Source organism: Columba livia, chromosome W, assembly GCF_036013475.1.
Source record: "Columba livia isolate bColLiv1 breed racing homer chromosome W, bColLiv1.pat.W.v2, whole genome shotgun sequence".
Lineage (NCBI taxonomy): Eukaryota > Metazoa > Chordata > Aves > Columbiformes > Columbidae > Columba > Columba livia.
The window spans coordinates 16820522-16834224 of NC_088641.1; the positions used below are offsets into that span (position 1 = coordinate 16820522).

Sequence of the window (13703 nt, forward strand, 5' to 3'; positions counted from 1 at the left end):
TGATGAAGTTCTGAACTAGGAAACAGTAAATGAGCACTTCTGAAAATTTGTCAGCTACGGTAGGAATGTCATGTGTACCTGAAAGGTCATCTATCTATTGGTCTGTTTAGATAAATTAATCAAAGGGACCTTTGCCTGTGTCCTTGGCAGTCGTGGGTAGAGGACCTCTTCTAATAAAACATATGTTAAAAAGTTAGTAAGTGGGGTTTTTTGTTGTTGTTGTTTTTTTTTCTTCAATATTTGGGTGATTATTTTTGAGATTTATTACAATTCAAAGATAAGTCAGGTTTGAAAAAATCAGCTCCATAATTTCAGTGTATTAAATGAACTAGTAACTTGTACATCAGGAAATTAATTCATTTTGACTTACCTTAAACTTCCATGTGTTTTATTGCATGGCTCTTTTTTTTGCATCGAATCTTTTATTGCATTGAATCTGAATATTAGATTTCTTTTCACATGAGGCCTCACATGAGGCAATAAGTCTTTTTGCAAGCACTGTTGCAAAAATAACTGTAATTAATAGCACAGCTTGAGTTTTACGTTCATTTTGCTGTGGGAGGGGAAAAAAAAAAAATCAAATAAAGTAATAAGTACCCATGGATGGTGAAACTGATAAAAACTGATTTCTTATGGATTTTTATTCTTTGCCTTGTAAGCATCTTCAGTCCATAAATAGCAAACTTTTGTTTCCTTTTCCCTAAGCGGTGTGAACTGCACCTTCACAAGGCATAATGTGTACAGTGGCTAGTCTGCTTCTATGCATATGGAAATTGGCTGTTTGGCCATTGTCAGAGGGAGTGTGTAGTTGTCATCAATCTATCTCATCTTTCAGTTGGTCTTTCTGTTCATCTTTCTGGTTTTCAGCTCTTTACTATGACTGCATGTAACAAAAAACTTATAAATGGAATCTTAATGTCAACCAAAAGTGCTTATTTACCTAGAAGACATATACGCAAGATTTATTTTTGTGTGCATGTTCTGGTTCTAGATACTTCTTAAGGCTGATTGTGCTCTGGAATGTTGCCTATATAGTAGTCTAATAGCAGTCTAAATTACAAAGATTTTTAAATAAATATTGTTCTAATATTTGTTGTATGCTTTTTCATCCCATCCATTTTATCAGTATATGTGCTAATTTCAGTCTTTATCAAGTGTTCATGTTCATAATGTTAATTTTTTATCATTGTCACTTTAGGATGGTGATCCTTCAATAAGGAATGCTGCATCATTTTCATTGAGGTCACCACAGTCAGTCTGCTCTCCAGCTGGAAGTGATGGAACCCTTAAAGGTAGTCTAGAAGTCATGTATATATATCAATGTATTTTTTTCCCATTTTTAAAGAACAGAGTTTAAAGAGGTATTTAGTTAGTTCTCCTGACTTCTGTATTCCAATCATACTAAAGTGTATGTCACAAAGTTTTAGATACAAAATTATTTTGAGCCCCAATCCAGAAGAAATTTCTGAAGGTCCAAAATTTGACTAATCATACTTCAAAACAAAGCTCAAATTCATCGAGGACAAAAGAATTTTAAATATTTTCTAATGTGGGGATTAGATTCTTTATAAGAATAGTTTCAGTTGCTTTACATAAGAAATGGTTTAAAAGCAGCATTATGAGTATTGAACTCTTAACCAATTAAAAATTTTTTAATATGCAACCCTTGTCTTGATTGCAATCATCAAATTTTAAGAAAATAAAATTAAAAATAGTTTGGTGAACACAATATATATAGGATAAATGAAGCCTGAAAACTTTACCTGAGGAGAAGGAATAGAGAACTGTCAGTCAACTGAGAAAATAATTCTTTTTACTAAAATCTGGAATACGTACTGCTGATTTTAATATTATCCTTAAGAAGTTATGACTGAGATACATGAGGCTTAGTGAGTTAGGGCTTTGGGCATATTCTTGCTAATTTAGTTTTTCAATGCTTATGTATTTACATGGCAATAGTAAAAAGATGCAACAATGCTTTCTTCTCTTTAGCTCTGAAACAAAATTTAATCTTTCTGGATGGTCAGGTTAGGTGGAGAGGGAGAACAGGTGATGGGGAGATGGGGGTATTGGGCTTGCGCAGCCTGGATAAGAGAAGTCTTTGGGGGGGGGATGGGGGGAGGGACGGACAGACAGGATGACACACAGTGGATGGACATGACCTTAGAGCAATCTTCTCATACCTATGAGGAGATTATCAGTAAGACATGAGTCAGACTTTTCAGTGTTGTGGAGGAAGGATGAGAGACAATGGACTTAAATTGAAATGGGAGGTTCTGACTAGGTATAAGGAAAAACTTTTCATTATAGGGACAGTCGAGCATTGAAAAAAGCCCAGAGAATCCATGTTTTCCATCCTTGGAGGTTTTCAAGACCAGGCTGGATAAAACCCTGCATAACTTGGCCTTGATCACTCTGGTTTGAGCACGAGGATTGACTGAAGACCTCCTGAGGGTTCATTCTTAACTGAATTATCCTATGATTGCTAAATGATCTCTGTGGTTTATCTTCTGTTAGTATACACTGTGTTAAACAGTGACAGAAGAAATATGGCTCAAATGCAAGTGAGAAGTACTTGTATAGCATACCAGCAGCATCAGTATTTTAGGAGGTCTTGTGCTAAAGGACTTGTTGCAAGACGTGTGTAAATGGCAAAGACTAAATGTGGTTGTTTTTCTTTAACTCATTACACAAAATCCATGTTTGTTGAGCTTATCAGTTTAACAACATTGTGAATCTAAGCTTCTTCCACTCAAATATATGATTACCACTCAGCCAGAAAAACATTTTAATTATTTTTTTTGTTAAAGTTGCTGTATGGGTATATAGTGGAAGATTTGGCGAGGAGGTTAGTTAAATGTAAATACGCTCAAGTGACTTGCACCTGTCTGTAGAAAAAGCACATACATCACACTAATTGTTTTACTGACCTTGTGTGCTTGATGAGTAGAACCTCTGTGTTAGATAACATAGGCCTGTGAGAAACTCTAGGCACCTTATCACTATGGCTGTGATTCCTGCTTTGTTGTGAGAAAGAGCGGGAGGCTGCACCTGCCTGAAGCCTTGAAATGCAGACGAGCTCAGCAGGCCCCGTGATCTTCCAGCAGGGCTGAACTTACCAGTGCCTGCGTCCCCGCTGGTGTCACCTCTGCCTGGGAGCTTAGGTGTGGCTTTGGAGATCCCCCAGTAGAGAGGTAACTAAAATAAAACTTGCTCTTTGCAATGCATTCGTGGCCTCTGGCTCTTCTTGCGATGTGCCTGCATATGTGTACACACCTGGGGGGTAATTACTGCCCCATCATCAAGCTGAGGCCATGCCTCTGGCAGAGCGAATTCAGACAGGAGAGCAGCCACAAGTTTTGTTTTAGTTACCTCTCTACTGGGGGATCTCCAAAGCCACACCTAAGCTCCTAGGCAGAGGTGACACCAGCGGGGATGCAGGCGCTGGTCAGTTCAGCCCTGCTGGAAGATCCCTGGGCCTGCTGAGCTCGTCTGCATTTCAAGGCTTCAGGTAGGTGCAGCCTCCCGCTCTTTCTCACAACAAAGCAGGAATCTCAGACATAGTGATAAGGTGCCTAGAGTTTCTCACAGGCCTATGTTATCTAACACAGAGGTTCTACTCATCAAGCACACAAGGTCAGTAAAACAATTAGTGTGATGTATGTGCTTTTTCTACAGACAGGTGCAAGTCACTTGAGCGTATTTACATTTAACTAACCTCCTCGCCAAATCTTCCGCTATATCCCCATAGAGTTGCTGCTGTTTCAGTTGATTGTCTGGGAACTCGTTTTGAAAATATACCTTTTCAGATTATTTCTGAGAACAATCTGATTGTACAATTCAGATTGTAACATTTCAGCATTAGAGGGTCTGAAAAAGTGCAAGAAGAACTTTTTTATTTATTTACCTGTATGTTAGCTTTACTTTTCTCATTGATAAAGCACACAACTGAAATATTGTTACTAATGGTGCTACCATTTTGCCTTCTTAAAGAGATTAATGAACCCTAATTGAGAAAACCAGTTCTTGATGCTGTAAGAATCTTGCCAGACATTTACTTCCCTTAATTATGCATTTTAGAAATGTATTGAAGAGGTGTGGATAATAACAGTGTTACTTAGAATACGTGATCCCTGACAGTAAGATTTTGGCCTATAATTTGGAGTGAAAGTGATTGGTTATGCTGATAAATTTTCCAGTGATGAACAAACAGCAAGTATCTATGCTGAGCTTTTTGTTGCTACTCTCGTTAGTCATTGAAAGTTTGGTTGACAAGTCACAAACGTTGATAAAGAAAATTAGCAACATGTTTGGTTTTTTTGGAGGATAAAAAGAATGGCACTAGACATCATCAGTCCAGAAAAAGACCACAGGAAGGATGTTATAATATCTAAGCTTTCTTATATAACGTAGAAATGCGAGTCAGTTACCAAAGATAAGGGTACATTTCTATACTTCTGACATGGAAGTAGCAAGGACTTCTGGAGACTTGGAGAATATGATCGTACAACCTTGAATTACTTCAGGACTGTCTGATTGACAGAATCTGAATGAGGAACAGATTTTGTTTGCAATTCAAATACAGGACGTTTCAAAAAGTTAGACCCAATTTGAAATCATTATATCTCTGCAATTGGGTTCATCTTTTTGAAACAACCTGTGTTTGAGAGAAGGCAGATGTTATATTTGTTCTTGTGACTGGTTATTCACCTACTTAGTGGTGTAAAGTTTCTCTGCAACAGAAATTTTTGCCTCACTTCTGCTCCAGTAAAGGTACCATAGCAGCTGAAGTTTTATCCAGAAGTTCTAGGCTGGTCTTTATCCTTTTTTATTTAAATTTTATATTTTTAGCTATGCAAACAGAATAGTGGCTCTGCTTTCATGCTATCATATGTTACCGCATCTGCTTTCATAGAAAATTAATTTCTATGAATTAATCTACGAAGAATTAACATGAAGTATTTTCCTTCTGTTGAGCTCATAAAATATTCTGTGGTGTCTGTTACCCAAGATTGATTACTTATCAAAATCCTTTATCCATTTGTTCTATTTTCCCACTCCAGAAATAAGTTGCATTCCGTCCAGAAATTGTTAACAGGTACTTGATTATTTCAAAAATAATTTGGAAAGATTACTTTTACTTTCTTAGGGATTTACAGGACTTCTCCATAGAGATCCCTCTACACTTGGTCTTTGAATGTATAGTGGGTGACAAGAAGAATTAGAAATCTTCTCAAATCTGTAGTACAGACTTCAGTGCTCTCTCCTTCAAAAGAAAGGTGGAAGAAATTTATGCAAAGGTATTTTCTGACAGGGCCAAAATAAGCATTTATTCTTGTTTCTTCAAGTCTTAACTTTTTATGCAAGGATGTTTCTCAATACAGCAGTTCTAAGCTAGAACAGCCAAAGCTGAGGTTTTTCATGAGGCATTTGAACCTCTGGAGAAAGTAGTGGGACTCTTCCCTGAAAATTATTGAAAGAGTATATGGAAAGTTAATAAAGTCTGTCCCAAAAAGCCTCCCAAATGTATGTTGTTCTTTGTCTCGTATGCTATCCCTTTAAGTTTAAATTATAAATTAAGTTATGCACTTTGAAAATGAATGTCAATATAGTCTGTTAATCAAATTAAGTAATAATTTCTTTATATCTAGTACAAGACTTGGGAAGGCAGAGGGAAGGTATTGTTACTTTAGAAAATACAGCAGGAAATGGCTTGGGGGCTTCCCATCTTCTTACCCTCACATTGGATGAGGTGTACCAGTACCACTCCCAATAACTTAAATCTGTTTTTTTGGTTAAAATGTCAGTAATGGAGTTTCCTTACTCCTGCCATGCAACCTGTTCAAATTCTTAGTGCTAGAAAGCTTTTCTCCTACTGCTTAGCCTGAATAATTTTTGTTGCAGTTAGGTAGGACACTTGACTTCTTTCCAGTGGGCAAGGAAAACCAATTCATGTCTCCTCCCTCCCTCCCTCCCATCCATCCATCCATCCATCAAAGAATGTTATCACGTCTTGCACTAATCTAATCTTCTACAGACTGAACAGTGTGGTTTCTTTCTATCATCTTTAAGTAATAATTTCTTAGCTTTTAATTGTCTTTGATGTTTTGATCTGAATTCTAATTGCTCTGCATTTGTCTTGATGTTGTACTACCCGATACAACTCTACTTGAAGACTTAGAAGGATGACTAGTCAGAAAAGTACTTTAGACAACCTTGTATAATACTACTGTCATACAGCAATATAGCTGCTCTTTGGTTTGGGGATAATTTAGATTCCTGTTGCAAGCTGATATAAGCATATTACTGTCTTTCTTTAGAGCTTATCTATCTTCTTCTCATTTGTTACAATCACTCTTTCTCAGATGAATAAAAAGTTTGAGCTGCTACTTACTGAATTTCTTTTGTTTCAAAAGGTTATTCCAATTAGTGGAGAAAACTGTAAATTTTTATTCTGTTGTTGTGGGCCTCTTTCTCAAACACTCAACACCAAAAGCTCATTATGATCTATAGTTTAATAAAATACTCTCTAATTCTGTTACATAAAAAATTATTAGAAATATTTTATACTACTATTCTTAAGACAGTGCTCTGGAAAACTGCACTTGTTCATCTATGTTCCATTCATCCATTTTTACCAAGAATGACTGATACTCTGAACGCAGTTTTGCAAGAGGGTATACTGCAGTCCTGCAGTATTTTTGTCTAGACCATACTTCCTCAGCTTGTTAGTGAAATTGTTATGAGAAGCTATATAGAAAGCCATGCTAAAGTCCAGGTATGGCACTCAGTTCTCCTTAATCCATGAGACCTATAGCTTTACATAATAAAATTATATTGATTTGATGATACTTATTCTTAAAAAAATTACTTTGGAATACTACCTCTTTGTTATTACTGGGATGGCAGTAGAGATAACAGCTGCATGAGGTGTGAGCAGGTGGATGACCTGCTCAGCTTGGTGGTAGAGCTGAGAGGAATTAGAAAGGTTGAGAAGCATCAGGGAGTTGGAGAAGGAAATATACTGGTGGGATCAAGCTCTGGACTCCCCGAGACACGAAAGGCCACCAGTAAGAAACCAAGACCAAGGGAGTCCTGTATCCTTCCCCCACTTGACCGAAGACAGTAGATCAAGGGAAAGGGGTGAATGGAAGCAAGTCCACACTTGGGGTGTCAGGCGAAGCCCCCCCACCTTGCCCACCCCACCCTCCCAAGTGCCTCTGTACAACAGATATGAGGCTCTGGATGTGGAAGGTCAGACAATGACTGGGGAAAACAAAGGTCCATCTACACCACAGGTGCTGACAGGATAAGAAAGGCCTACCCCTGTAGAGTTGTAGGTGACTCCCTTCTGGGGGGCACAGAGGGTCCAATATGCCAGACAGACCCTCCTCTTTGGGAGGTCTGCTGCCTTCCTGGGGCCCGGGTTAAGGACATCGTCAGGAAACTTCCTAGCCTGGTACAGCCCTTGGACTACTACCTATGACTGGTCTTTCATGGGGGTGGCAATGAAGCTGCATCCCATAGTCCAAAGGCAATTAAAAGAGACTTCAGGGCCTTGGGACAGTTGGTGAGGGAATCAGGAGCACAGGATATTTTCTCCTCTCTCCTTCCAGTTGCAGGGAGGGATGTTAGAAGGAGCAGACGGGTGCACTCTATTAATACATGGCTCTTTGGTTGGTGTCACCACCACAGTTTTGGGGATTTTGATAATGAGATGACCTACTAGAGCTTTAAACTAGACATGATGGGGGAGTGGGATGATATCAGGCTCACCTGTGACAAGCTGTGGGATTGAGGGGTGGGGTGCTAGCAAGGACCCTCAGCTGATAGCCCTGAGATGTGTTGTCCTCACTGGAGCACACCTGAAGTCTTATGGAGATGAGCCAGGGACTCCTGAGGAAATAGATGCCAACAGGAAAACACCAGTGAAATAATTCAAAGGAATTAAGGTGTGTTCCTCTGAGAAGGTGTGATGTGGCCAACAGCCCAGCTGAAGTACCTCTACACCAATGCACACGGCATGGGCAGCAAACAGGAGGAGTTGGAAGTCATCGTGCTGCTAGAAGGCTATGATCTAGTGGTCATTACAGAAACGTGGTGAGACGGATCCCATGACTGGAGTGTGGCTGTTTAGAAGGGACAGGCAAGGAAGGGTGGAGGGGTTTCCCTCTACATCAAGAGGTGGACAGAGTATGAAGAGCTGTCTCTGAAGAATAGCCACGAGCAGGTTGAAAGCTTATGGGTAAAAATCAGAGACCAAAGCAGCAAAGGAAACCTTGGGTTGGTGTCTACTACAGGCCGCCCAATCAGTGGGAGACTATTGATGAAGCCTTCTTACTCCAGCTACAGGAGGCATCGTGCTCACAGGCTCTCATCCTGCTGGGGGACATCAAACACCCCAGCACCTGCTGGAAAAGTAGAACGGCGAGCTGTAGGCAACCCAGGAGACTCCTGGAGTGCACTGAAGATAACTTCCTCAGCCAAGTGATAGACAGCCCTACCTGGGGGGATGTGATACTGGGCCTGATGGTCACCAATGCAAGAGCTAATCAGTGACGTCAAGACTGGAGGCAGCTTGGGCTAAGATGATCACGTGCTCGTGGAGTTTGCAGTCCTGAGGGATATAGGTCAGGCGAAGAGTAAAGTCAGGACTCTGAATTTTAGGAAATCCAACTTCCAGCTCTTCAAGGAGTTAGTCACCAGGATCCCCTGGGAAACTGCCCTCGGGGACAAAGGAGCAGAACAGAGCTGGCAGATCTTTTAGGACACTTTCCATAGAGCACAAGAGCTCTTGATCCCCATGTCTAAGAAATTAGGTAAGGAAGAGGCTGGCATGGCTGTGTTGAGATCTGCTGATCAAACTAAAGGGCAAGAAGGAAATGCTCAAGCAGTTAAAGCAGGGACAGGTATCCTGGAAGGAGTACAGGGACACTGCCCGGTTGTGTAGAGATGGGTTCAGGAAAGCCAAGACACAGCTGCAACTGAACTTGGCGAGGGAATAACAAGAATAACAAGAATGGCTTCTACAGGTATTGTCAACCAGAAAAGGAAGGTCAAAGGAAGCGCACCTTCCCTGATGAGCAAGACTGACAAACTGGTGACAATGGATGAGGAGAAGGCTGAGGTACTCAACAACTTCTTTGCCTCACTCTTCACTGGCAAGCTCTCTTCCCACACTTCTCGATTGGATGAACTGCAAGGCAGGTACTGGGGAAGCAAAGTCCTTCCCACTGCAAGTTAAGATCAGGTTTGTGAGCACTTGAGGAACCTAAACATACATAAATCTGTGGGACCTGACGAGATGCATCCCAGAGTCCTGAGGGAACTGGCCGATGTAGTTGCCAAGCCACTCTCCATGATATTTCAGAAGTCATAGCACTCAGGTGGAATCCCTGGTGACTGGAAAAAGGGAAACATCACACCCATTTTTAAAAAGGGTAGAAAGGAGGACCCCGGGAACTACCAACCTGTCATCCTCTCCTCTGTGTCTGGGAAGATCATGGAACAGATCCTCCTAGAAGCTACGCTAAGGCACATGGAGGACAGGGAGGTGATTCGAGACAGCCAGCATGGCTTCACCAAGGGCAAGTCCTGCCTGACCAAACTAGTGGCCTTCTACAATGGAGTAACTACATCAGTGGACAAAGGAAGGGCTATGGATGGCATCTATCTGGACTTCTGTAAAGCCTTTGACATGGTCCTCCAGAACGTCCTTCTCTCTAAATTGGAGAGGTATGGATTTGATGGGTGGACTATTTGGTGGATGAGGAACTGGCTGGATGGTCGCACCCAGAGTGTGTTGGTGTCCAAGTGACAAGTAATATCCCTCAGGGGTCTGTATTGGGACTGGTACTGTTTAATATCTTCCTCAGTGATGCAGACATTGGGATTGATTGCACCCTCAGCAAGTTTGCAGATGACACCAAACTGAGTGGTATAGTTGACATGCCTGAGGGATAGGATGTCATCCAGAGCCATCTGGACTTGGAGGTACTGGTGGATGAGAGATTGGACATCAGCTGGCACTATGCACTTGCTGCCTAGAAAGCAAATTTTATCTTGGGCTTCATCAAAGGGAACATGGCCAGCCAGTTGAGGGAGGTTATTTTGCTGCTCTACTCTGGTGAGACCCCACCTGGAGTACTGTGCCCAGTTCTGGAACCCTCAATACAGAAAAAAACATGGACCTGTTGGAGAGGGGCCAGAGGATGCTACCAAGATGATCAGAGGAATGGAACACTTCTCCTGTGAGGACAAGGTAGGAGAATTGGGGTTGTTCAGCCTGGAGAAGAGAAGGCTCTGAGCAACCTGATCTGGTTGAAGATGTCCCTGCTCATGGCAGGGGGTTGGACTGCATGACCTTTGAACGTCCCTTCCAACCCAAACTATTTTATAATTCTATTGTCTCAATCCTTATGGATAAATTGTTCTTCTAGTATGTAATTAAGTCATACAGACTCGTTATACTACTCTGGGCAGTCCTTTACCATCCTTTTGAAGAGACTTTTTTTTCACTTTTTTAATCTGATGGAGGCAGAAATTGTCAAAATGATTATTACCAGTTCTGACATTGGTTTTGCCAGGGTTTCAGGGTGAATTTATTTGATCCCATTTTCATGAAAACACTCAATTTATGTGAAGGTGGTAAATAGGATCATCCTAAAAAAAAAAAAGTCTTTTCCATTTACACATTGTAACTTACAGTCTCTTAAAATATTTGGCAGTAGTGTGTGGATGTTCCATCACCAGGTTCTTGGCTTTTTCCATCAGTATGAGTGCAGTATGGATACTCTAGTCTTCTTCAGCTTCTACCTTCAAGAACTTATTTACAGAATATTTACTCATGTCAATGTTAATAATCTATATGTAGAAAATATGCATTCATTAAAGCCTCTCTTTCAAAAGACTTGTTCAGTAAAAAGTTTGGAATGCTGTGTCCAGGTTTGCCAAACAACAATTTGGTACGTGCTTAAATTATGTTCCTGGAGTCTTGAGGATCACTTTGCTATGGATTTTAAAAGGCGTAGTACTTGAATGTTCCTGATGTTTCTCTCCAGTGTGCTATGAAACAAGTGTTAGCCATCGGTCTTCATTTGTTCACTAGTAGTTTCTTTCCAACTTTCATGCATAGGGAACAATACTTCTGGCAAAAGAGCATGTAGGATGGGTGAAAGACTTTATTTCAACATCTGGCAACCTTGACCTGCAAGGGATTTAAAGGAATATGGTGATACTATTTCAAGTGACCTTTTTGAAGTTGTTTTTGTGCAAGTGGAAAGCTAATAATTCTTTAAAATATCTGAATCCTAAGTTCCTAGTAACCTTAATAGTTGTTTTTTAACTATGTGGACCACAACAAAGACTGTGACCAGTGGTGGGAACTTCGTGCATCAGCTTTAAAAGGTTGAGTGGTCTTTGCTCTGAAAAGGCTCAGAGATGATTAGAGAAAGTATCATGAATGTTCAAATAAGTTGTGAGCAAAATAGAGTAGTTGAGTTGGAAGGGACCTACAACAATCATCTAGTCCAACTGCCTGACCAATTCAGGGCTGACCAAATGTTAAAGCATGTTATTAGAGGGCATTGTCCAAATGCCTGTTAAACACTGACAGACTTGGGCCATTGACCACCTCTCTAGGAAGCCTGTTCCAGTGTTTGACCACTCTCTCTGTAAAGAAATGCTTCCTAATATCAAGTCTGAACCTCCCCTGATACAGTTTAGCCATTCCCATGTTTCCTGTCACTGGATATCAGGGAGAAGAGATCAGCACCTCCCTTTCCACTTCCCCTCCTTAAGAAGCTGTAGAAAGCAATGAGGTCACCCCTCAGCCTCCTTTTCTCCAAACTACACAAACCCGAAGTCCTTAGCTGCTTCTCATAGGACATGCCTTCCAGCCCTTTAAACAGTTTTATTGCCTTCCTCTGGACAAGTTCAAGGACCTTAACATCCTCCTTAAGTTCTGAGGCCCAGAACTGCATACAGTACTCAAGGTGAGGCTGCACCATTGCTGAATACAGCAGGATAATTGCCTCCTTTGATCAACTGGTTATGCTGTGTTTGATGCACCCCAGGATGGAGTTAACCCTCTTGGCTACCAGGGCACACTGCTGACTCCTCTTGAGCCTACTATTGAACCAGCACCCCCAGATCCCATTCTGCTGGGCTGCTCTGCAGCCACTGCTCTCCTAATTTATACTTATGCCCTATGTCACTCCATCCCAGGTGCAGAATCTGGTATTTGGTCTTGTTAAATTTCATCCCATTAATCATTGTCTAGTGCTCCAATCTATCTATATCCCTCTGCAAGGCCTCTTGTCCCTTGAGAGAGTCAGCAGCACCTCCCAGTTTGGTATCATCAACAAACTTGCTAATGGCACATTCAACTTCTGCTTCCAGATCATTGATAAAAATATTGAACAGAACTGGCCCTAGGATTGAGCCCTGAGGAACACTGCTGGTGACTGGCTACTAGCCAGATGTAGCCCCATTCACTACAACCCTTTGAACCCTGTCATTCATCCAGTTCTTCACCCAGTGCACCATGTACCTGCTCGTCTCACAGTTGGACAACTTGTCCAGAAGGATGCTGGGAGGGACAGTATCAAAAGCCTCACTAAAATCCAGAAAAACTACATCCACTGCCTTCCCTTCATCCACTAGGTGGGTGACCTTATCATAGAATTAATTAATTAATTAATTAATTAAACAGGACTTTCCCTTCATGAACCCATATTGACTGTGCCTGATGATTGCATTGTCCTTTAAATGCCTTTCAATAATACCCAGTATAATCTTCTCCATAATTTTTCCAGGAACTGAGGTTAGACTAACAGGTCTATAGTTTTCTGGGTCTTCACTCATGGCCTTCTTGTAAACTGGAATAATGTTGGCTAACTTCCAGTCAGCAGGGACCTCCCCAGACTCTTGAGACCTGATCAAGAGGGGTCCTGCTGTAATATCCGCTAGCTCCTTTAGTATTCTGGGATGAGTCCCATCAGGCCCCATGGACTTGTGAACATTCAGCTGATATGGCTGGTCTGTTACAGTTTCGGTGTCCACAAATGGAAAGTCACTGTTCCCACAGTCATGGTCCTCCAACTCAGAGGACTGGGAAACCCAGGGTCTATCAGTATTATTAAAGAATGAGGTGAAAAAAAGCATTGAATTCCTCAGCTTTTTTCTTGATTCCTATTAGTCAGGTGACCATCTTCAACAAGTATTGGTCTAATGTTCTCCTTAGACCTCTTGCTATTAATGTACTTAAAAAAGCTTTTCTTGCTGTCTGTCACACCACTGGCCATTTTCAACTCTAATTGAGCTTTGACCTTTTGTGTCTTCTCCCTGCATATATAAATCACAGCTCTCTGATCTTCCTGCAAAGCCTGACCTTGCTTCCAGAGATCATACAATTTATTTTTCCTATTGAGTTCCACAAAGAGTTCCATGTTCAGCCAAGCTGGTCTTTTGTCCCACTTGCTTGACTTTCAACACAGTGGGATTGCCTGCTCCTCTGTTTCTAAGAGGTAGTTCTTAAAAACTGACCAGCACTCGTGGACCCCCTAAGGCCTCAAAAGCAGATTCTGAGGGGACACTACTAAGTAGCTCCCTGAATAGCTTAAAGTTTGCTCTCTTGAAATCCAGTAGCAACTCTGTTGACCTTTTATTCTCATTAAAGTGAAAATTTTAAACTTGTCCATTTC

General features: G+C 41.2%; 1 protein-coding gene across 7 annotated transcripts in view; it reads left to right on the forward strand.

The window, feature by feature from the left end:
- The window catches only part of LOC135577155 (nipped-B-like protein), a 187763-nt gene that overhangs the window by 65360 nt on the left and 108700 nt on the right, over positions 1-13703 (forward strand). For all 7 annotated transcript variants that reach the window (XM_065044955.1, XM_065044954.1, XM_065044956.1 and 4 more), the window contains one exon: positions 1199-1292. In XM_065044955.1, coding sequence (XP_064901027.1) covers positions 1199-1292 — 94 coding nt within the window. The remainder of the gene's footprint in view (positions 1-1198; positions 1293-13703) is intronic.